This window comes from Pimephales promelas, chromosome 5 (genome assembly GCF_988280905.1).
Source record: "Pimephales promelas chromosome 5, fPimPro1.hap1.1, whole genome shotgun sequence".
NCBI classification, from domain to species: Eukaryota; Metazoa; Chordata; class Actinopteri; order Cypriniformes; family Leuciscidae; genus Pimephales; species Pimephales promelas.
This window is the reverse complement of record NC_142773.1, coordinates 37,962,529-37,986,905: the sequence shown is the minus strand read 5'-3', so window position 1 is coordinate 37,986,905 and position 24,377 is coordinate 37,962,529. Positions and strand designations below refer to the sequence as shown.

The 24,377-nt window shown below is 40.8% G+C and overlaps 1 protein-coding gene across 3 annotated transcripts; it reads right to left on the bottom strand.

The window, feature by feature from the left end:
• Window positions 1-2,165: 2,165 nt before the first annotated feature.
• LOC120481654 (CD48 antigen) lies at window positions 2,166-23,673 on the bottom strand. Of its 3 annotated transcripts, none has more exons than XM_089131465.1 (9): window positions 22,973-23,673; window positions 21,488-21,814; window positions 18,661-21,322; window positions 7,920-8,222; window positions 6,960-7,235; window positions 6,701-6,823; window positions 3,049-3,092; window positions 2,556-2,681; window positions 2,167-2,467 (listed from the first exon to the last, which is right to left on the bottom strand). In XM_089131465.1, exons 3-9 carry the CDS (start codon window positions 18,710-18,712, stop codon window positions 2,315-2,317), a joined length of 1,077 nt encoding a protein of 358 aa, XP_088987591.1. In that variant the 5' UTR covers window positions 18,713-21,322; window positions 21,488-21,814; window positions 22,973-23,673; the 3' UTR covers window positions 2,167-2,314. The 3 variants fall into 3 exon arrangements, with proteins under 3 accessions (XP_088987592.1, XP_088987591.1, XP_088987590.1); XM_089131464.1 differs by having other exon boundaries at window positions 2,169-2,467; window positions 6,701-6,826; XM_089131466.1 differs by lacking the exon at window positions 6,701-6,823 and having other exon boundaries at window positions 2,166-2,467.
• Between the last annotated feature and the right edge of the window lie 704 nt (window positions 23,674-24,377).

The following is a 24,377-nucleotide window of genomic DNA, read 5'->3' as shown; positions in this document are numbered from 1 at the left end:
TCTATATACTGAACGGTTGGCCTCATGAGATATCGGAGGAGCTTGCCGCATTTTCCAGAATAAAGCAGGAGTTGTCCTGCTGGAACGACACCTGTGTGGCACGCGGCCTCTGCACAGTCATCCCCAGCACCCTACGTGCACGGGTCTTGGCAATGGCTCACGAGGGCCACCTTGGTATTGTGAAGCTGAAACAGCGCTGCAGAGACCGGGTTTGGTGGCCGGGGATTGATAAAGACATAGAGGCCCTGGTGAAAGACTGTGCCGCCTGCCTTTTGAGCGGAAAGACAGGTCACCAGGCCCCCCCACCGTTACAACCACTTGCTTGGCCATCACAGCCTTGGGATCACCTGCAGCTGGACATATGTGGTGAGATACAGGGAGTTCCTCATCACCAACGCTTCCTAGTGGTTGTCTATGACCTGCACTCGAAATGGCCTGAGCTTATTGCCACCGGCTCTGTGACCTCTTTGGTCATAATCAACTTTCTGGACTCTCTGTTCTCCCGCTGGGGCCTCCCAAATACTATCACTACGGACAATGGCCCGCAACTGATCTCGGCCGAGTTCACCACATACCTCAAAAACAAGGGTATTCGCCACATCCGCACGGCATACTATCATCCCCAAGCTAACGGTGGTGTTGAACGCTTTCACCAGTCCCTGAAAAACAGCCTCAGAGCACACCTGTTCCAGGGATGGACATTCTCACAGGCCATTCGCCACACACTGCTGCACTACAGGGCCACCCAACACTCTACAACGGGGGTCTCTCCAGCTTCCCTCATGCTTGGCCGTGAGCTCCACCTTCCCCTCGACAGGCTCAGCCCAGCACTGCCTCAGGGCCCACTACCACAGGTCAGGGCCTCAGTGGAACGCCAGCAGAGGCGGATGAAGCAGAAATTTGACCTCTCAGCACACGCAAAGGCCCCTGACATACAGGCTGCGGATTGGGTCAGGGTTCGCAGGCCCCACAGAGACCACAAACTCGCTTCATACTGGTCTTCCCCTCTCAAAGTTAGTCATCAGCTGGGCCCAGCCACCTTCTTGCTCAGTGATGGCACGCGTTGGCATGCAAGCCGTCTCCGCAAAGTACGGGCCCCGGCACATACGACAGGTGCCACATCTCAAACCACACCCTCAGCTTGGCAGGACAACCCAGCGAGTCAGCCTAGACCTCAGATAGATCCTGCACAGGTTCCAAGCATCTCTATCAACCTCCCAGCTGAGATGTGTGCTTGCCCATCACAGGCTGCCCAGCCTCATCCTTGTCTTTCACCGCGGCCTGTTCGCACTCGTTCTCGGCCTGGGCACCTAAAGGACTTTGTGTCAACATTTCATGTTTGAAAACCTGTAGGAGGGGGGGAAATGTTGTGTTCTCTGAAGTGGGGTTTATAAATGCATTGAGTTAATGTTCAGTGATGCATAGAGTTTGATTGGGCTGAATCATTTGGTTCTGTCTGAGGAATGGATGGGTTCATCTACTTGGGTCTAGACAGACAGTGTTATGGAAGTAAAGCTGACGATAAGTTGATACTACTCTCGGTGTCAGTGTGGTCATTATCAAACGCAACAATAAGGCTAAAACAAAATTAGACATTCCCTAGCTGATGCTTCAACGCAGTTGATCTCAAAGCAGATTGACAAAATTTTGTTTGTTTTGACCATGTTTCCACCCTTTAGTCCATTAGTCTTCAATATATTTAAAGATACAGTTATTTCTGTGGCCAATTACAACCATTTTGTCATACTGAATTATTGATCCTTATATACCGGTATATATATATATATATATATATATGTTTTATAACTTTTAAAGTCAGCTGACCCAGACACTTCCAATAAAAATAGGCTAACATTGTTAATGTACAATAACAATTTTATTTTGCTATTCTAAGTGAAACTGTATACATACATTTTGCACAAAAGTCCAATTCTGTCATTAGTTTTACGAGTTATATTTGAAAAAAAATATGACTGAAAATCTTCTCTTATGCAAATGAGACAAAATATTGTTAATAGTGTTTAAATCACATTTAACCGGATCACTCCTTTAATTTACAAAGAGAGAGATATTCATGCGAGACATTATATTATATAAATCCAATTAAGCTGTATGATTGCAAAAATAAGTCAGAACACAGTTAATTAAACAAACACTTTAATGACAATCAGACAACTACAACAATATAATTATCACTCATACTATTGATTGACTTACATTTTTATGCTTGTGCATCATGGCATGTTTAAGATTTATTGACAGATGATCTCAGCACCTACTATTTGCCGCCACATTTTTACATATTCATCCTCAGTTATGAATGACCAAGTTGTCTCCCTTTTGAGGATTTACACACTACTGAATAAATTGTATTGTCTGTTTCAGTAGGAAGTGATGTTTTTTGGTGTTGTCCTATTGTACTGTAGGTGGTGCTGGGGGGATTTTCTGTTTGCACTTCTGCCCGTATCTGTGAATTTACAGTAAATAGAAATTAGGCATATCTATCTATTTGTCTATCTGTCTTATAATGAGGAAAGTAAATGTCTATTTCTTACCTCTGCACTAGGCATGTTCTGACTGGTATTGTGAGTATGTTTGTGGTCTCCTGTAACCCCATACACAGTTTCAGGATTCGCTGATTTCTCCAACATCTCCAGGGGTCTTTGCTCTTTAATCTTTGGCTGAAGAACAATCCAATCAAACAAACCCTTCTGTAGGCTTTATGCACATTTACAATATCTAGTAGTATGTGGACACTGAAGAGGTTTGATGTATTTCCAATAATTCTACTGCATAAATTGACGTTCTAGAGAATTGTGTATATTATTTTTTATATTTTATACTATTATGTCTACATTAATTTAGCAACATACTGATTATATATTACATTTCAGCATTAGTCAAACAACATGCAACATGGAGCGCCCTCTAGTGGCTACAGGTAAGAATAAATTAACCCCAAAACATCACATTATGAATTAGGATTCATTCATTCTTGAATTAAAAGCATTTATTATCTAAGATGACTGCAAATAATGTGAATCTTACCTGAACTTGTGCATAGATTGTTTGATTGTTCTCTTCGTGGGCCCCTATGAGATTTAGAAAAGTATTACAGTTTTTCTCAATTGCTAAAACACTGCCTGAACCCACTGATTGAATCAATCACTCTTTTGACAAAACCATAAGCACTTTTCACCTGTTTAGACACAACTTGCCAACACATTTTCATTGTGATGCACCCGTGCTGCATAATGGTCAGCACAGGTGACAAAAGTCAAACACAAATGTGTCACCACTTGAACACAACAACTCAAAATTGATCACACTTGTGGCTAATGATGTGAGGAAACATATACAGTAAGCCAGTTCATATAGGCTAGAGCACTGGTTTGTGAGGCCCTACAGGATAGAAATCTGAGAGGAAGAGTTTGTGTCAGGGGAGGTTGAGGTGGTCAGCGAAGACAAAGAACAGTAGCCTAATATCTGATGAAATCAGAGCTACTGGGATTGACCATGTTCTTGCTTCACCATAATCCGAAGATTTAGAGAAGAGAACAGGTAATTACCTTTTTTTGAAATTATAGTACAGTATGTAAATGTTGACATCAATTACTGTATGACATACTACTGTACCACAGTATAGACCTTATGTAGCCCCGCCCCGCTTCCGGTCTGTATTTTCACAGCGATCTATTCATAGATATCTATATAGGATCTATTCGTATCTATTAGGTATGAATGAACTGCTCGTAAAAAATTTCCCGGTCGACATAAGACTGCTTTACATGATAAACATTACAATGCTCATGATAACTTTTGTTAACTCTACAATAAGTAAATCCACTTCATCAGCTAATTACTCCTCGACAGCGTTTCCATAGAAATATACAGAGCGACCGCAAAAACGGAAGTTCAAAGACAATATTCTAATAAAGATCACGGCGCCCATGTTTCTCTGGTGCATAAGGTCTATCCACAAGTTTCCGAGGGGCGCTCCTGTAAAAAATAAAGTGGGTGAAACTTCCGGTGACGCGGCGGAAGTAGCATTCCAATGGTATTTTGTGTGTTAGTTAGCGAAGAGGCTAGCTGTTTTTCGGAGAATTAATTTACTATTTAAAGACGCAAATCTTTATAAGAGATGTCGTTACGGAGCTCAGGGACAACATGTGCTGTTCGCGGTTGTATGTATAACCGGACTAAACTAATTCAGTGGCTTAAACGGGATTGTTTTGAACATAAGCTGAAAACGAAATCAGAGTGATCCTCCCAGAGCCCATCTCTGATCCTGCCAACGACCGTAGTTTCCATCACCTCCCAAAAGACGACGAATCTTCCTGTGTACATTTGTTTAAATTCTTAATGTTCTATAAACTCTATCAGCATGTGATTGGCTGTTCGCTACTGTTGTTACACCTAAACTCAGGATCAAAGCCTGTGTTGACAGAATTCCAAATGTGCCAGTTAATGTATTCAAGCAGCACATTCATTTATAATTTTGAATAAACTCCAAAGCACAATGACTAAGTGTGTATTTTTTATTTTAATTGTTTGCCAGCTCGCACAACTGTCTGTCACCATGCCTTGATGAGTATTGATTATTAATAATGTTATTATTATACTCCCAATCAACTACTGCGGAGGGTAAAGGTAATGTTATTTCACCCTTTTGAATTTCGTTGAGGTTGTGTTCCCACATCGTTATCTAGTTTGGATCGCTATAACTTGAATGACTGTCAACTGTTGAATGAACGAGTGTCAAGCATGTCAAATCGCGCTTTGTTTACTTCCAACCGGAAGTCGCGCCCACTTTTGACGCAAGGCCTCATGGGGCGTAGGAAACTTGTGGATAGAGAGCCTAAGTCCCTCCCCTTCCGGTCGACCACCATGGGACCTTATTTCGGAAAAATATTGAATGGTAGTCAATGGGAGAGACAACAAATATTTTGATCTCGTTTGAATTGTGCCCTGAATTACAGATATGATGTTTGTCAATTTAAAAGATACATTTTAAAGTAAAGAAAGTCGCAGTTTGATGTAAAACCGTTGAGGTATAAGACTGTGAAAATACGTAATTACTAAGACTACAAACCCCAAAGGCGCACATTTTCTCTCAATGAATGAAACTAACTTTACTGAGGCTGTCTGTCATTGTTTCTACAGTCTTACGTTATAATCGTAACGTTACGCCGTCATACCTGAGTGTTTTGTACCAGACTGCACACACACGAGCAGCGGATCTCGTTTCGCTTCCCGGGAGATGTAGTTCACAGAGCGAATTTCACATAAAACTAAATGTTACTCTTCTGTTTTATGACAAACTGCGACGTTTTTGACTTTCAGAATTATCTTTTAAATTTACAAACATCATATGTGTAATTGAGGGCACTGTTCAGATGGAATAAAAAGATAAGTTGTCTCTCGCCATTGACTACCATTCATAGTTTTTTCCGAAATAAGGTCCCATGAGCCGGAAGCGGAGGGGCGGGACTTAGGCTCTCTATACTGTAAGTAAATATACGTTTCAGACTTCAGTACATCACTGTACCAATGTAACGTTACTGTAGTATTATAATGGAGGGCTGGTCTAACTGTTTGTAGGCCTAGGATTCCATGTAGATTTTTGTACTTTATTTTTACATGGTCTTACTGGACATAAGTGGCAAACGCATTCGATTTCTGTTTGTTTTTACAAGTGCTATGTGTAAATGCACAAGATTTCTGTTTTGTCTTTTTGTACAAGTGCTAAATGAACAGGTTTTTTTTTGTTTTGCAACATGCATTTAGCCTACAGTGAACAATAAACATTTATTTCTCCTGTCCTGCTTTATGTCTTGAGCATTGTGTTTTCTATTTTTCTACGTAGGCCCCGTCCACACTACTGCGTTTTCGTTTAAAAACGGAGAATTAAAACGAATACGATCTCCGTCCACACCAGCGTTTTGTCTGCGTATTAGAATTGATCTCCGTCCACATTAAAACGACTGAAAACGCAGATCACGTGACCATTCACCAACACTGGGCATGCGCGCGCCGGTGTAAACAGTGTTTGGCGAATCAGGGAAGGACACGTCATGACTGATAACACCCAATCATAGAGCCGAGCGTGAGCTTCTGCGTCATCGTTTGTAAACTCCTCCGTTTTGTCTCGTCCACACTAAAACGCCCTCCGGAGATTCAAAACGCAAAACGCAGCTGCAGCGTTTCTAAACTTCTCCGTTTTAGGTCTTCGTTTTTCCCGTTTTAGTGTGGACGGGAGGTGCAAACGTAGCAAAAGGTCTCCGTTTTTAAACGAAAACGTAGTAGTGTGGACGGGGCCGTAGTGTTTAGTGACTGTTCAGTAGTGTTTTTAATTTAGATTGGCTCGGGGCACGATTTGACAACATACAGTAGTTCAGTTTTGAGCACAGATTGAAGTGAAAGTTTGCTTTTGCAAGAAGAGTCTGAGGTTTTCTGAATGTAGCTTGAAAATTGGGTTTTTTGTTCACAGTTTAGAGAAAAGGAGAGCAGCTTCCAAGAAATGTGACTTAGCAATCGAGAAAAACTGTATTTTACAGAATCAACTGACCATTATTGTCACCACAGAAAGTATTAAGTGTGACTATTTGTGCGTGTTCTTTCCCTTTTCTTCAGCCAGCGACTTGAGTACCTAGAATAAATTGAGGATGCAGTCCTTTCTATTTCATTAAGACAAAAATACCTTTTTTAAGCTTCTTGTAAGAGCAGTATATTACAGATATCGCAGCAAAAACCAACAGTGGAACAACAGCGATGATCAAGAGCCAATGGAGAGGAAAAGAACTGTTGCTTTCTTTGGGATTCGCTGCTGAAATGCAAGACATCGCATTAACAACTACAGCCATCAGAACACTCATACTTATTGAATTAGAGATACTTTTTAGCATTGAGAATACATTTTAAAGACAATAATTATAGATGATGTAAGTTATTCAGCCTACTTGAGTTGAGCTCATGTGGTGTACAAAGTTGGTTGATCTCTATGGTGTCATTCTTCCAGCTGACTGGGTTGCTATAGTTACAAACAACTATGTTCTCTATACAATGCAGGGTTAGAGTCAGCATTTCAGAAGATGTCACTTGCGCTTGACTGCAGTTGTTGCTGTGGTAGCTGGTGCTGAGTGTAAGGACATAACCATTACATGAGACATTCGCAATACAGGAGTTAACACTGATCATGGTGGCGTTCCAGTTCAGAACAGGAGATTCCACTGGATCTGAAACATATTTAAGAAAATTTAGCTTGAAGATATGGGTTAAATGACTTTTTAAAGAGAATTTTGTTGCTAAGACAATTATTCTGGTGCTTTTCTGCTCACTTGATGTTGAGCGACTTTCTATTTGAGACTTTACTTGGATTCTTTTAAGATAAAGTGAGCTGACTTCCTGGTTTGCTTTTTGCCACACTTTGTTTGCGAGTTAGCCTAATTTTTGTTAATATTAGGCCATTTCCGTATAATAACGATGTTTTTTGCCACTGCAGATTTGAGATTGAAAAAAATACAGTTTGTTTACTCTGTAAGTATATGCACAACCAACCCGATCTCACGACCAAGTCGCACGAATTCAACGAATGATTAAAAAGTGGCTAATTCGTAACAATTCATACGACCTCACTCATATGAATTAGTACGATTTTGCTTAATCGTACATATTTTACGAATTGGCCATGAATCGTGTGAATTCGTACGAATGGCCTACCCCTTACCCCGCCCGTGGATTCACGTGGATTTAGACAAATCGTAAGAATTCGTACGAGTGAGGTTGTACGAATTAGACACTTTTTAATCATTCGTCGAATTCGTGCGAATTGGTCGTGAGATAGTGTTGCTAACAATATCCCTAAATCCATAAAGCAGATTCTCTTGATATTCTGATCTGAAAAAATGTCAGACAATCACCTATAACTGACACATTGTGTTCAGCAACAATTGTTTCTTTTTCTCCGATTGTTTTTGCTGTGTAGAGTCCACTGTCGGTCTTCTGCATGTTCTTCAGTGATAGAGAGAAGGTTTCCATGTTAAAATCCACTCTGTCCTTATATAAACTGTGAGGTGTTGCATTTCCAGATTGATTTACAAATCTGACTACATTTTTTGATTTATCATTTGTCCAGACAAATCTGTGGCACTGTGGCAGTGCTTTATTTTGTATGTCCAGTATAACAGAGTCCCCCGTCTGTACAAACACATGGCTTCTGGAAGCTGAGGAGAGAAACAAGAAGAGAAGTGATTTAAAAAATGTGTCATGCCTTGGTTTGAATGTTAACTTTTAAAGAGATAGTTCACCCAAAAATGAAAATTCTGTTAGTATTTACTCACCCTCATGTTGTTCCAACCCCGAAAGACTTTCGTTCATCTTATTATAAAAATTAAGATATTTTTGATGAAATCTGAGAGCTGGATCACTCCTCCCTAGGCTTCATCAGGGATTGAAACTTGCCTGCCCCGAAAAGTTATTAAAGACATTGTTAAAATAGTCCAAGTGACTACAGTGGCTCAATCAATCTTAAGTTTATCAAGCGTCGAGAATACTTTTTGTGCACAAAAACAAACAAAAATAATGACTTTATTTCAACTATTCATGTGGGCCTCTTGTCAGTTAACGTAGTGTGATAGCGTAGAGCTACGTCACACGTAGGCTCACTATTGATCGACGCTGGTCATGTGTGTGATGCGTGTAACGTACAACAACAGAATCTTATGCTGTTGAACTAGTAACCTCACTCGAGGCCCAGAGAGAAGGACATGAATAGTTGAATAAAGTCGTTGTTTTTGTTTGTTTTTTGCACACAAAAAGTGTTCTCGTCGCTTTATAAACTTAAGATTGAGCCACTGTAGTCACTTGGACTATTTTAACGATGTCTTTAATAACTTTTCGAGGCTGGCAAGTTTCAATCCCTTAAGAAGCCTATGGACTAGTATGGAGGAGGGATCCAGCTCTCAGATTTCATCAAAAATATCTTAATTCCTGTTCTGAAGATGAACGAAGGTCTTACGGGGTTGGAACAACATGAGGGTGAGTAAATACTGACAGAATTTTCAAGTCACGTAGGCCTATATATAAAAACTAGATGTCCAAATTAAACTAAGGCATAATCCTGGTTTAGTCCAAACCCTGTCTGTGAAACCAGGCATGAAGTATATTTTCCTGTTTAAACTACTAAACCTTTACTATACTTAAAAGTGTACAAAGAACTTTAAACTATCATACGTTCACTTGTAAGTTGCAGTACAAAGAAAAAGTGTATTTGTAAATAGTTGTGTGCTAAAAGAAACGGCCATAATCGCATTTTCTTAAAAAAGCTGTAAAAAAAACTACCAACCCCAATCTCTTTAAACAGTTATCGCTCACTCGGTCGATTGTGTCATCTACCTCTAAGAGAAGCTTGCGATCATGGGCGTCAGTTTGGTTTGAAATGTGCTGGGGACAGAGACGTAGCTACTCGGAAGGGCATTTTCAAAAGGGTACAATGACGCATTCATTCTTTTTTTTCTCTGTCGAGTAGGTCATGTTTTGAAAGACGATGTCCTGTAGCTTCCTGATGTACATAAATAAATATGAGCATGCAATGTCCGAGTATAGTGGGTACTGGGTATATAAAGTATATACGCCTTTTATTGCATAAATAAAAATGAGCACAATGGCCGAGTATAGTGAGTATATAAAGTATACGCCCTATTTTCACGTGTTCAGTGATGGTCCACAGGTAGAACTTTTGCATAGCGTGTCGGGACTCGGGAGGTTCGAGGTTCTAATCCGCACTCGTATAGTTTTTTCCCCCCTATAATCAAAACCAATAGGTAATCCCGTGTTTTAAATTTTTTTTCAATGATTCATGAAGTATAAATGCAAATTTTAACTACTTTTTTTTTAATCATTCTCATTGCCAGAATGTGTTTTGAAAAAAGGAAAAAAAAAACTTTAAGGTTGAAGATAATATTTTAACTGTGCAAAAGTGGTCCACATTTCATGATCCTATAGCCTAACGAAGATGCGACGCGAAGTGGCTGTTTATTCTAGCTGTTTACAATGAAATAAAGGCAATCAAATATAATTGTATTGTTTTACTGTTTTTTGGGGGGTTAAAAATAAATATGTGTTTATTTAGCATGTTTTTTGTTTTTTGCCCCCCCTGGCTCGAATATCAAACTCCGCCTATGGTTGTGAGTAGGGCTGAACGATTAATTGCATTTGCGATAAAATCGCGATATGATGAAACGCGATTTCGTAATCGCAAGAGCTGCGATTACATTGGTCACGTGACACGCGAGAGAAAAGCAGTCTGCAAGATAAAGCATCAACTTGCACCACTACGCGGTCAGGCGTTCAGAAAAGAACAGTTTATTTTTAAAGTATGTGATATTGTGTTATTTATTCTCTCCTTAACAATCCTGGATCGATTCAGAGAATTTCAGAATCGAGTATGAGCTTATAGTTTTTAAACACTATGCGTGATGACGCTGCGCGTGCTTTAGAAACGAACCGTGTTCTGAATCTGCTTGCTTCTATTTTCTCGCTCTCTCTCTTCCTCACTCACACACACGACACCGCTCGAACCTTACAAAACATAGTAGCTATAACGTTATTTCATAAAGTTCGGGACTGAACCGAATTACAAGGACATTCGCGGGCTTCATTGAACAGGTTTTCCTGCTTTGCTTGATGTTATATAAAGTTACTCTTGCAGTGCGCGTTCTCTCCCGCGGGAATTTTCTTTACAAATGCTTCACAGAGGCATTATTTATGTCTTTTGGAATGCAGTTGGCTTATATATTAAAACCATGAAAATCACTGAGAAGGCTGCTTTCATTTTAAAATACTGTAATGATTAAGGAAACGAGTGGGATTAATACGCACGCCCCTTAATCAGAATGAATGGAAGCGTCTAATTAAATGAATGTGTACAGCTGATATGGGAGGAGTCGAGGTCTATTTAAGGGATGGTTTTGGAGTATTGCGGGAGGAGGTCCGGGGGAGCTCACACTTGTGGGAAACGCTAGACGGCCGCTCGGGATAATTAGTGTCTCCGGCGGTGAAGATAGGCAGCTAGTGAGGGGTGATTGTGCTAGGTAGTTAGGGTTTTGAATATGATCCAGGATAGGGGAGCTCCTGACCGATGTGACAACTCAAGTGCTGCGCCTACCAAAGTGTCTCAACCTCCTCACTGAATGTGGACTGCTTCGATCGCGGTCGATTAAGTGTGCGCCTGGTAAAGGGTTCTCATCCTCATCGGACGTGGACTGATCTGACTTCGGGCTAATAGGCCGGCCTACAACCTAAATCAGGGGGGTAACGTGTTTTAACAGATGAAGTTGTATTTTAGCACTTAATAAAGAGTTGTGTGCGTAATTGCCATCTGTGTGCTGGTCTCTGCCTTCTTTGAAGTTCGTGCGGTTGTTACACTGGTGGCAGCGGTGGGAGATAATCCCTAACGATTATACAACAGCCGAACGATGGAGGGCAGGGATGGGCACCGGGTTGTGTCTGGAGCGTCTGACGCTACTCCATCTACCTCTGCAACTGGCACTGCGCTTTTAACCACAGCTGCATCATCAAATGTACCTATGGCGCGTCCGGTGTTTATGCCGGAGACCTTTACCGGCACGGGCCGGGAATGGTCTGATTGGAAGGAGCAGTTTGAGATGGCAGCTGTGGTGAATAATTGGAATGACGGAATGAAACTGAAATTTATGGCACTTTTATTATCGGGGCGCGCTCGAGATATTTATAGCGGTCTCTCGTTAGAAGCCAAACGCAGCTATGTTTTATTGAAAGACGCTTTAGGTAAATGTTTTGAGCCATGTGAAACTGCAGAGTGGAATCGGGTTAGTTTCTCGTCCCGCAAGCGCTTGCCAAACGAAACTTTACGTGAGTTTGGTAATGCACTGCGGAGGTTGGCGACTAAGGCGTATCCCTCAGTAGGTGTAGATACACAGGATTTGCTGGCCAGAGATCATTTTATTGCACATGTGGGAAACGGAGAGACTCGTATCCAACTACGTAGTATTAAACCTATCACTCTAGAAGAAGCAATTAATATTGCAAGTGAATTCGAACTTATTCAGGGGTTAGAGAAATGTACGATAACCCCTGATGCTCGAGTGCGTGGTTTGCATATTTCTGCAACAGAGAGTAAGGTAGATGCACTGACTGAGGTGGTGGATACGCTTCGTAATGAGGTTCAGATGTTACAAAAATCGGTGCAGCAACTCCGTGAGGCAGTTCCCACATTAGTAAGAAATCACGTCGTTGAACCGTCAGTTATGAGTGGGGTTGGGAAAAGGCCGGTGCAACCATTAGGAGGCGGGTGTTGGGAATGTGGGTGTAACCGACATATTAGGAGAGATTGCCCTTATGTGCAGGGAAACGGGAGGGGGCAGGCACTATAGGCCGGATGCCTGCCCCAATGCAAGATAATTTTTTTCAGTTGGCCTCATCGGTCCAGGGCAATTCTGGGATATACCTTGCTGCTAAATTAGGTGGGTGTGATGTCAAACTTCTTATTGATACAGGCGCTCAAGTTTCAATAATCCCAAAACAGAGGTGGTTGACCATTACGAATGGCGGGGCTCACCTCGAACGTCATGAGGGTGTGGTTCGAGTAGCCAATGGGGGGAGGATGTTGATTTTGGGGCGCTGGCAAACGGTATGCCAATTCGATTCTTTAACTCTCATTACGGAGTTTCTTGTGGCAGATTTGGAGCCCCAGGAAATTCTGCTTGGCTCTGACCTTTTGCTAAAATATGGCGCTATTATTAATCTCGATCAAAAGAGCTGTCGGGTGATGGGCAAACAAATTCCCCTTTTGTTCGGCAATAACGGTATGCAGCCCTGTGATGTGATGGTGCATGTTGATACACCTGTTCCACCTCGCAGTGAAGTTTTGATTGTAGGGGCGGTGGAAGGGACGTCAGATAGTTTCCAGGGCATGTTAGAGCCGTCTTCCTCTCTTTATAACCATTGCGACCTTTTGGTGGCAAGGGTAGTGTGCAGGGTGGAACAGGGTATTCTGCCCATCCGTGTAATTAATGTCACTGATGACACGCATATTTTAAAGCGTGGAATGAAAGTGGGTAAGTTATTTTTTGATGTGGTGGTAGAGGGAGGGGACGTGGCTAGGGATAATACATCTACATGCTCCGTGGATGCGCTTATAGAGCGGCTAAATTTACATGAAAGGGGCTTTGGGGAGGCTGAAACGCGCGCGGTGCGCGAGTTATTGTGTAAGAATTTGTCCGTTTTTAGTCTAAATGACACAGATCTAGGGCGGACAACGCTAATAACGCATCAGATTGAGACGGGGGACGCTAAACCTATTAAATTGCCCCCGCGTCGTGTTCCTCTTCATCTGCAAGATGAAGTGACTGAGCATATTAAAGATATGCAGGTAAAGGGAATTGTACAGCCATCGTGTAGTCCGTGGGGCGCGCCTGTGGTCCCGGTACGGAAGAAAGACGGGACCCTTCGATTTTGCGTTGATTATAGGCGGTTGAATGATGTAACGCGGAAAGATGCGTATCCCTTACCGCGTATTGATGATGCGTTGGATAGCCTTGCTCATGCCCAGTGGTTTTCCACCCTCGATCTGGCCAGTGGATACTGGCAGGTCGAGGTGGACCCTAAAGACAAACATAAGACCGCTTTTATAACACGGCAGGGGCTATTCGAGTTCAATGTTTTAAGTTTCGGGCTGTGTAACGCGCCAAGTACATTTCAGCGCCTTATGGATTTGGTGTTGGCGGATTTACAGTGGACCACTTGCCTTGTCTATTTGGATGATATTATTGTTTTTGGGAGAACATTTGGGGAACATCTACAACGGCTGGATGAGGTCCTCGGTAAATTACGCCACGCGAACCTGAAGGTTAAACCATCTAAATGTTCTTTGTTTGCTTCTCAAGTCCGTTATTTAGGGCACGTTATATCGGCTGAGGGAATACGAGCGGACCCAGCTAAAATAGATGTGGTGAGACAATGGCCGGTACCTAAGAATCAAACTGAAGTTCGGAGTTTCGTGGGGTTGGCATCTTATTATCGGCGATTTATTGAGGGGTTCGCTGAAATTGCGCGACCATTACATCGCCTAACTGAGAAAGGTCGGAAATTTAAATGGGGGGATGAGTGCCAGCGGGCGTTTTCACAGCTTAAAACCGCATTGGTGACAACGCCAGTTCTTGCGTATCCCGACCCGCACAAGACATTTATTTTAGATACTGACGCGAGTGACATGGGCATTGGTGCAGTGCTGTCACAAGAGATGGATGGCTTGGAGCGGGTCGTGGCATACGCGAGTCGAGCGTTAACGAAACAGGAACGCCGTTATGCGACCACGAAAAAGGAGTTGCTTAGTTTAGTGGTATTTACTAAATATTTCAAGCATTATTTGCTTGGGAAAGAATTTATATTACGCACTGACCATAGCTCCTTAAGGTGGCTCCATAATTTTCAGGGGTTGGAAGGGCAGCTGGCCAGATGGATTGAACAGTTGTCCAATTTTCAATATAAAATCGTTCACCGCCCGGGAAATAAGCATGTTAATGCGGATGCGCTGTCACGCGTGCCATCATTTGGCGCTAAGTGTGAAAACGTTTCAGATTCACGTCTGGAGGGGGGCGTTTCGGTTTGTGCGGTAAGAGAAATGCTTTCTTCGGGGGAGATTGAGGATGAGCTGGTGGGGGCGCAGAAGAAAGATGCCACTTTACAGATTGTAGAACAGCTGTGGTTGCGGGGGGAGGAGGGGCGCGTGGAAGCACAGACAAAAGTGGAAATGAGAGGGTTTCTGCCCGTGTGGGATCAGTTGGACTTTGAGCAAGGGCGGTTAGTGCGTAAACCACCCCTTAATACAGATGCTGCATCAAAAATTCAGGTGGTCCTTCCGAAGGTGATGGTTCCAGAGGTTTTGGGAATGTTGCATAATTCTATTACGGGGGGTCATCTAGGAGTGCAGAAATTGCAGGCAAAAGTGAAGGATCGGTTTTATTGGCCCGGGTGGTTTGAGGACGTAAAGAAGTTGTGTAGGGAATGTACGGAATGCGCATCTCGTAAATCCTCAGGGAACGTTCGTGCCCCGTTGCAGCCGTCTTTTGTCTCTCGGCCTTTCGAGCGTGTAGCGTTGGATATCTTGGGCCCTTTGCCCGTAACTGGAGAGAAGAATAAGTATATTCTGGTAATTGGGGATTATTTCTCAAAGTGGACAGAAGCGGTTGCACTTCCAAACCAAGAAGCAGAGTCCGTTGCTAAAGTTTTGGTACGTGAGTGGGTGTGCAGATTTGGGGTCCCACGTAGCATTCACTCTGATCAAGGTCGAAACTTTGAATCAAAGTTATTTACGGAGTTGTGTGCTTTGTTACAGATGCATAAAACAAGAACTACATCTTATCATCCGCAGTCGAATGGGATGGTGGAAAGGTTTAACCGCACTTTACTTTCAATGCTGTCTTTGTTTGTGGATAGTAATCAGCAGAATTGGGACACCCTCCTGCCATATGTTATGATGGCATATAGGAGTAGTACACATGCTACCACAGGATTTTCACCATACAGAGTTTTGTTTGGACGAGAGATTGTTTTGCCTGTGGATGTTGTTTTGGGAGTAGGGGAGACGGAATGTTTTGATTCGGCAAATGAGTATGTGGAGAAAGTAGCGGAAAGTTTGTCTACGGTGGTGGAGGCTGTGAAAGCACATCAGCTGAAAGCATCGGGAAGGCAGAAACAATATTTTGATCTAAAAGTTTCCCGTCAGTTTTATACGGAAGGGGAATTGGTGTGGGTGGAAAGTAGGGTGCGTAAGCGGGGGCTGTGTCCAAAGTTACAAAGGCATTTTGTGGGGCCATTTGTTGTCATTGAGCGGGTTACGGATGTTTTGTATCGAATAGTCCCGAAAGAAGAAAAAAGGCCGGAGCGAGTCGTGCATTTTAATCGTCTTAAGCCATATGTTTGTAATTTATTTTCAGGAAGGCCGGGATTGCAGAGTGTCGGGGGGGATCGAATGGCGGCTGTGGCTGGGGAAAGGAGTGCGCTGCATCCTGACTCTGCGCTTCTGGCGGATCCTGTGCTGCATCCTGACTCTGCGCTTCTGGCTGATCCTGCGCTGCATCCTGACTCTGCGCTTCTGGCGGACCCTGCGCTGCATCCTGACTCTGCGCTTCTGGCTGATCCTGTGCTGCATCCTGACTCTGCGCTTCTGGCGGACCCTGCGCTGCATCCTGACTCTGCGCTTCTGGCGGACCCTGCGCTGCATCCTGACTCTGCGTTGCTGGCTGACCCTGCATTGCATTCTGGTCGTGTGTTGAAGGCTGTGATGCCTTCTGTTTCCACTTTGCTGCCTGCCCCCGCAGTGGAGGTGGCTGTACCGCGTGAATCTGTAGTCCGTGAGTCGCGGTCTGGGACAAAGAATGGATTTACGGAAGGACGGGGGTCGCGGGCTAGGAAGATACCGGCCTGGTTGATGGATTATGATTTATCTGCTTGACTCGAGGACGAGTCCTTTTTGCCTGGGAGGGGGGTAGTGTAATGATTAAGGAAACGAGTGGGATTAATACGCACGCCCCTTAATCAGAATGAATGGAAGCGTCTAATTAAATGAATGTGTACAGCTGATATGGGAGGAGTCGAGGTCTATTTAAGGGATGGTTTTGGAGTATTGCGGGAGGAGGTCCGGGGGAGCTCACACTTGTGGGAAACGCTAGACGGCCGCTCGGGATAATTAGTGTCTCCGGCGGTGAAGATAGGCAGCTAGTGGGGGGTGATTGTGCTAGGTAGTTAGGGTTTTGAATATGATCCAGGATAGGGGAGCTCCTGACCGATGTGACAACTTAAGTGCTGCGCCTACCAAAGTGTCTCAACCTCCTCACTGAATGTGGACTGCTTCGATCGCGGTCGATTAAGTGTGCGCCTGGTAAAGCGTTCTCATCCTCATCGGACGTGGACTGATCTGACTTCGGGCTAATAGGCCGGCCTACAACCTAAATCAGGGGGGTAACGTGTTTTAACAGATGAAGTTGTATTTTAGCACTTAATAAAGAGTTGTGTGCGTAATTGCCATCTGTGTGCTGGTCCAACACTATCTCACGACCAATTCGTACGAAGTCGACGCATGATTAAAAAGTGTCTAATTCGTACTAATTCGTACGACCTCACTCGTACTAATTCGTACGATTTGTCTAAACCCACGTGATGGTTAGGTTTAGGGGCGGGGTCAGGGGTAGGTCATTCGTACGAATTCATACGAATTGGCCAATTCGTAAAATATGTACGATTTAGCAAAATCGTATTAATTCGTACGAGTGAGGTCGTATGAATTGTTACGAATTAGCCACTTTTTAATCATTCGTCGAATTCGTACGACTTGGTCGTGAGATCGGGTTGGCTGGTCTCTGCCTTCTTTGAAGTTCGTGCGGTTGTTACAATACTAACGCGTGCTTTAAAGAGCGCTCGTGCATGCGGCCGTGAGCGACTCATTGGTAAATGTACTTGCATGTCAAAATGCTTTTATGACGCGAAATTAATGTAAACACGGTCAGTTATATCTTAAACCAACAGGACAAACCACATTTACAATTTCAAAAGCGATATATGCATTAGTGTGAATGCAGCATATTTAAACTGAGGGGAAATCACTCCAGCTCTTGAATGAAAAACATTCAGACAGCCTACTTTTAAATACTGAGACCACTCTTTCTTTATTGCTTCTAATGTTTTTTTTGTTTGTTTCTCTTTATTTACTAGCTTTTATATTTTGAAGCTATATTATTTTATATAGCCTATTTAAAATTCTTAACATGTAATTGGTTTAATTAAATGTTTTTTTAAGTATGTGTTTTTACACATGTAATTAAATACATATTTTAAGAGTTATTAAGATTAATTAATAAGAAAAAAAGTAGATCGGATCATGAGCTATCTAAATATTCCCATCCCTACTGTACAATGATCTATTGCTTGTCTTTGTTGACTAATACAGAAGGTAAATAACTTTTTTTTTAAATCGCATATTAAATCGCAATCGCAATATTGGTTAAAAAAATCGCAATTAGATTATTTTCCAAAATCGTTCAGCCCTAGTTGTGAGTAAAGATAACTGAGAGTGACAACATGGAAAGCTGTGAATGTTTTTACTGCTGAGGTTTGGCACCTCAGTGCAGCGTGTCCTGCTTTGAAACGGAAATCTAGCAGAAAGGCTAAAACTCTTCAAAGAGCAAGGCCTAGTTGACATCTGTGCATCTTTATCGACTGCTGATTCGAATTCAAACCGCTCTTTTTCAATGGAAGTGTCCTTTGAGTCGAAGTCCAAAGCCAAACTTCACTCCTGAATCCTTATTTCTAGTTTTCACAATTTTCTTGTTAATAAATCTACTTTTGTTTGACATCATACATAATATTGTGAGTAAGCGCACATTCTTTTGTGTTACAGCAGGCCCTAGGCAGTTTTAAATCATTTATAATACAAATAAATGCAAATATTAGTGACCTACTCCTTGAATGTCATGTGATCTCCAGATCAGTTTAAGTGAATTTCTGGAATATTTTGAATGTTCGAATATTAACATATAGCCAGTCATGGAAAAGAAATGCTGTAACATATTGCATGTAAGAATAGATGTAAAGTGGACCATTAATCATGTCAGCAACTTTCCATACCTGTACGTGAAAGAGTTGTCATGAAGAGCGTTAGAAGGTGAATAAATTCCATTGCAACAGACAGATGGTGTCGATCCAGGTGGGGTGATATAGCACCTACTTGTCAAGAAGAAGTTGGTCGTTTTGTCTGAAACACTCAGTAAACCTTATTTAAGTGGTCTAGCCAAAAATGCATATTGCAGAAACTAAAAGTCACGTTGTAGCCTATACTGTATGTCTTTTGTTCTGCTCTTCGTCATTGTCTTATAGCCTGTCCTTGCATCTGTAAAACTGAGCTCAACTGCTCAAAGTGGTGCTAGAATGACACAAGCCCCTTCAAGAGCTCAACAAAGGAAGATCTTACTGCCTTTGGTTTCTAACCTCTTTTTTTATATAAACCACTAGCCCTTCGCTGTGTGTGTGAGTGCAGACCAAACGCTGCACTTGTCAACCTACACTATCAGATTTTTTTTCAGAAGCCAAAAATTAAATCTCACCTCAATCTCATGTAAATTTCATACCAATTTATTGGACAGAAGATTAAAGTCAAACATAAACATAAAAAGTCCAATCAACTGACAAAACAAACCATGATTTTCACAAAGTCAACAGGGGAGTAGGCTACAAGTTTTTTTCAGGGCATTTGGTACAGGAGGTATAGTTTTAGGACATTAGATCAGCTTATTTAAACTTAATGTCCCATGTTTTTTACACATGCATCACAAATGTGGGATATGCATAGGTCACCATTAACTTCGTACGGAAAATACTTTAAAGCTCATGATTTCTCAGCATATGCAAAAATTGTCTCAAACTTTTCTTAAAAGAGCCTGGGTTGTTTTCTCTGCAGTGCCAGTAAGCATTCTTTTATCTTCAACTTTGCCTTATATCATGGCCTGTTTACCTTCTAGACACAGAGAGAGAGGGGGGTGAAAGAGGTGAGGTGAGGCAGATCAGATCAGATAACTGAAGCTGAAGCCCACATATACTTCCTCTTTCAGAGAGGACAAGTGCTGCTTAAAAACTCCTGTGATAGATCATGTGATTTTATTTTAAGAAATGGTCAATGCACAGCGCGTCTTTTTTTTTTTTGCCTCACTGTATTTTCTATATACTTTTTAAAATACATGTATTTTTTATTTATTTAATAGGGGTCTTTTTTAAGCTCACTGGGTGTTGTGCTCCCACTTCTTTTGAGAAACTATTCTTGTGATCTGAGCTTCTCCTTATTTGGACTTTCTCTAGCTTACTTCCTCCTTGTGATCTGCCTTACTGACTGGAGTTTTTTTTTTTTTTTTTTACTGTACTTAAGCACAAACATATAATATGTTTGCAGAGATTTAGGAAACATGCTAAGTTCACATACTTGTTTTGGGAACACCGATTTACCAAACCAGTTTTAATGGCTTGAGCTTCAGTAAATCTTTTCTTATAAATCCTCAGGTGACCTGAGAAACATCCACCCTTACGTCGTGTGTACCGTATTTTCTGTCGTCTGTTTAGATTGTCGTTCTGTCGTCTCATCCTGAAGCAAAGTATTCATTAAAAGTAATAAATTATCTTACCAATGCTGATGCCTCTCTCTCTCTCTCCAATTGCGGCCTGTGATCTTGATCTTCTTGCTTTCTTTGACATAAACGTGTTAAATTTGCAAAAAGCGATTAGATTTATATTAGTTTTGTGGAGACACGATTACGTTGCGAACAGTTTTAATGAAACGGATAGCTATCTGATCGTTTAAAATGCATCAATGACCAGGTTTAATAGTAATAAACTCAGAAACTTAAAAATGGCACTTCATGACAAAAAGGTTGCCGACGTGCCCCGTTTAAAGGAGAACTCCGGTGCAAAATGAACCTTTGGTCTAATAAAACATCGGTACATCGAGATTTGCTTTCATGATAATCGAATGTAAAGAGTTTTATCTCTAAAAACTGTTTAGCGTATAATGCTAGTAATGGGGGCATTGACTAAGTAAAAAGAAATCGCTAGTTTATACCACTAACAAGGCTCAAATTAGCCCCACACTAACACAGTAACATAATGAGGCTCCATACATGCAAAACGAAGCATTGACAACTTTGTAAATAAGACAGTCACGACAAGTCAAACCACGAACGGCGTGCTGAGTGAGCTGAACTGTATGAAGTTCAGTGAAGTTCTGAACTGTATGAACGGCGTTCGGGGATCGACTTATCGAGACTATTTTCTAAGATGGCTCCTGCCTGTATACGTGTAGAGAGTGTAGAAAGTCAAGAAAACAAAAAGAGATGCAAACAAAGACTATGAGCTACATAACAATGATTAGTCTTCTGTCAAGAAAGTACCCAAACTCTTCCTCATCTGTCCAATTAACTGCATTATATATTAAAGTGTCTTTGATGTATCCCTGGTTTACTACGGAAGTAAAATGGAAATCGAGCGTAAGGACATGATGTCATTGATAGGCGACGCAATGACACGGGGCGTTACACTGGTTGAAATTGCTGATTTCTCTGGATTAAAACATTGTTGGAAATGTTCAGGATAATGTAAGTACACAAGTCAAAAACTATAACATTTATTAGTGGTTTTTGGATATTTTCATCCTAAAATAGTCAAATCATCATTGCACGCAAAATAAAAAGGAAAATGATCCAAGTAAGAGAAACAGATCCTGTTGTTGATCCATGACTGCTTGTCCCTAGGAAAAAATGTATAAGAAATGTAAGATTCTGAATTTGTTATAAGGAAGGTAAAAAACTTTTCTTTTTTTTACAAAAACTGACTTTAAATTGTGCTAATTTGAACACTACACTCTTGTTGAGTAAAGTTCTAAATTTGACAACAAAACTCCCAGATTACTCACCAACACTTATATTGTATAGCCCAACAATGACATCTGATTCTCCACTCGCTCTTGCTCTGTAGAGTCCACTGTCTGTCTCCTGCATGTTCTTCAGTGTTAGAGAGTAGTTTCCAGTATTGAAATCCACTCTCCCCTTGTAGGCAGGGTAAATCATTTCTGATTTTCTTTTAACATCGTATGAGACTATACCACTTGAATTATTTTCCAATCCATATACCCAATCCAAATAATCAAACATTGTCTCATTAGCATGTTTTTGTACAGTCAGCTGAACAGAATGACCTTTCTGGACAGTTATTGCTGATGGTTGGATTATGTCACTGGATACTGTGGAGAGAAAAAAGCAAGTAGTCATAACACTCTACAGGAATATTCGATTCAAAGAGGACCTATTATGCTTTGTAAAATATTTTGGTGTTTTAGCGTGAAAGTCACTTATCAGTAAGCATTCCCTTACAGAATGAAACGTGTCTGTTACGGATGTACTACACTCGTTCTAGGAGGGAACAGAGACGTAGTTGGCGTGTCGACAGATTGGGATCCCAATTAAAACGCCACTGATCCCTTAGGGTGTACTCACTTTTGTTGTCAGCTATTTTGACAATGACGGCTGTATGTGACGTTATTTTCAGAGGACAGTAAATCTTTACTGCTATACGAGGAGCACATTGACAACTCTTCTTGAGAAGATATAGTTTTCTGAGATATGTATGGGCAATATATGTACACAGTAAAGGATAAAACTTTGTGAATATTATTTGTGAATGGTAATTTTGTATTAATTTATAAATATTTTACATTCATTAATATATAGCCATTATTGAAAAACATAAGCACTACGGAAATGTATTATTTAGTATATCGCATTAGGTTTTGCAGTATATTCCCATTTATTGCAGTATATTCCCATTTATTTTTTAGTACCCATCTGGTTGCACACTGAGGCTAAGCAGGGTAAGGTTGAGCCTGGTCGATACCGGGATGGGTATTAAACTATTTTCTGCAGCATTGTAATATTTACAGTAACTGCTTACTACAGTGAAACTCGTATAAAGAAGGCAAAACTAAGCACAGAAAACTGTTTCATGCAAATGAAAGCCAGGCAATTACAGAGAACATAACAATAAGCAAAGCAAAGGGGTAAAAGTTACAGGATTCACAAATTGCTGTCTGTACACTTAAGTGGTTTAAATAACTGATTTTATGATTATTGTGGTGCAACTTGATGATCAGTAAACATTTTTAGACAGATGTTTTAGTGGTAATAAAAAGCCATGAAATCATGGTACATCAAATCTCCTTGCTTTCATATGTATTTTCAGGACCAAATAATAGAAATCCAAATAGTTTGTTAATCAGTAAAAGACAACAATGTTTCTAAAGTAGTAAAAAAACATCTAACTATTGCCTTCCTCTTTCTTCAATTTTATTTTAAAAATATAGTTATATCATTAAATATGAATTGGTAAGAATCTACTTTGGTACCTGTCCTGAAGATCAGAGGATTGATAAACATCACAACAAAGATTAGAGGTAGATGCGTTAATGCCATTTTTAATGATCACATCAAGCACGTTCACACTCACACTTCTATCGACTCAGAAGGGGAAGTGTATACAGGAAGTTAACTTTACCACTAAAACATTTTCAATAAGTGAGGAGGATTAAACAGAATTTGCAGTAAAGATATATATTTCAGCAGGTATGCTGGTTCAGGGTGACACTAGCTTGAAAAATATTAGGTTCATCATCCTCCCATATGGTGGTATAGTCTAGTGGTCAGAGAGCCTGGATCTGTCTGAAACAGCTAGTAAACGATTTAAACGTCACAACCAAGTTTAAAAAAAGGCTGACTCACCCTCAAGTTGTTTCAAACCTTTATGCATTTGAGACACGATATTATGAAGAAAGTTGGTAACCAGACAGTTGACTGCAGCCACTGACTTAATTATTTTATTATTATTATTATTATTATTTTTTTTTTTTTTTATCTTTTGTGTTCAACAGAAGAAAGAAACTCGTACAGGTTAATTTGTAAACGATGACAAAATTAGCATTTTTTTTGGATTAACTACGTATCTCTTTAAGATGGATATTAATTTACAAATGTACATTTTAGAAATGTAAAATTTATTTGTTTTGTTTTGAGTTCTAGTTCAGTCGTTTGCTTTAGTGCTAAAAAAAAAGGTTCCTTCCTTGTGGTATTGGAATAAACGCTGTGGTTAAAGCTTATACAACTCTAAAAAAAGTCCCCATGCTATTGCTATAATTGATGTCACATGTCACAGTTGTTACATGGTCATTCACTAGCTTCTTAAAAATGTTTCCATAAGATCATTTGTTGTAATTATTGTTTGAAAAGAATGATTGAATCAAGTTTTAAAAAAGTGTCACAAGTAGGCCTATTTAGATAATGATTTTACAGAAGTAAGCATGCGATTGTGAGTTTGTGACTACTAATGTTTCTGTAGAGCATGTGGGAAGTGATACATGAGGAAAGAGGGGGGTGGGGGATACCTCTCTGATGTATATATTTGCACCACAGTCACCTTAAAGGCACAGTATGCAAGAATTGTACCGTAATATAACAGCTTCAAAGTTATTTCGGTGATAAACTCATAGTAGGGCGAATCATTCTACACTGTAAAAAAATATTTTCAAGATTTGTTATCACAATTTTTTTCTCTTGTCAAATCAACTTAAATAATTTATTTAGTTGTGAGAACTTATTATTTTGAGTTTCTGATGATTAAATTAATCTCCTTCATTGTATTAACTCACTTTTCCCAGTTCAATCAACTTAAAATTTTAAGGCAACCAGGTAACTTACTTTTTTAAGTTAAACCAACAACATTTTTTTTTACAGTGAAAGCTTGGGGGGGGGGACGCC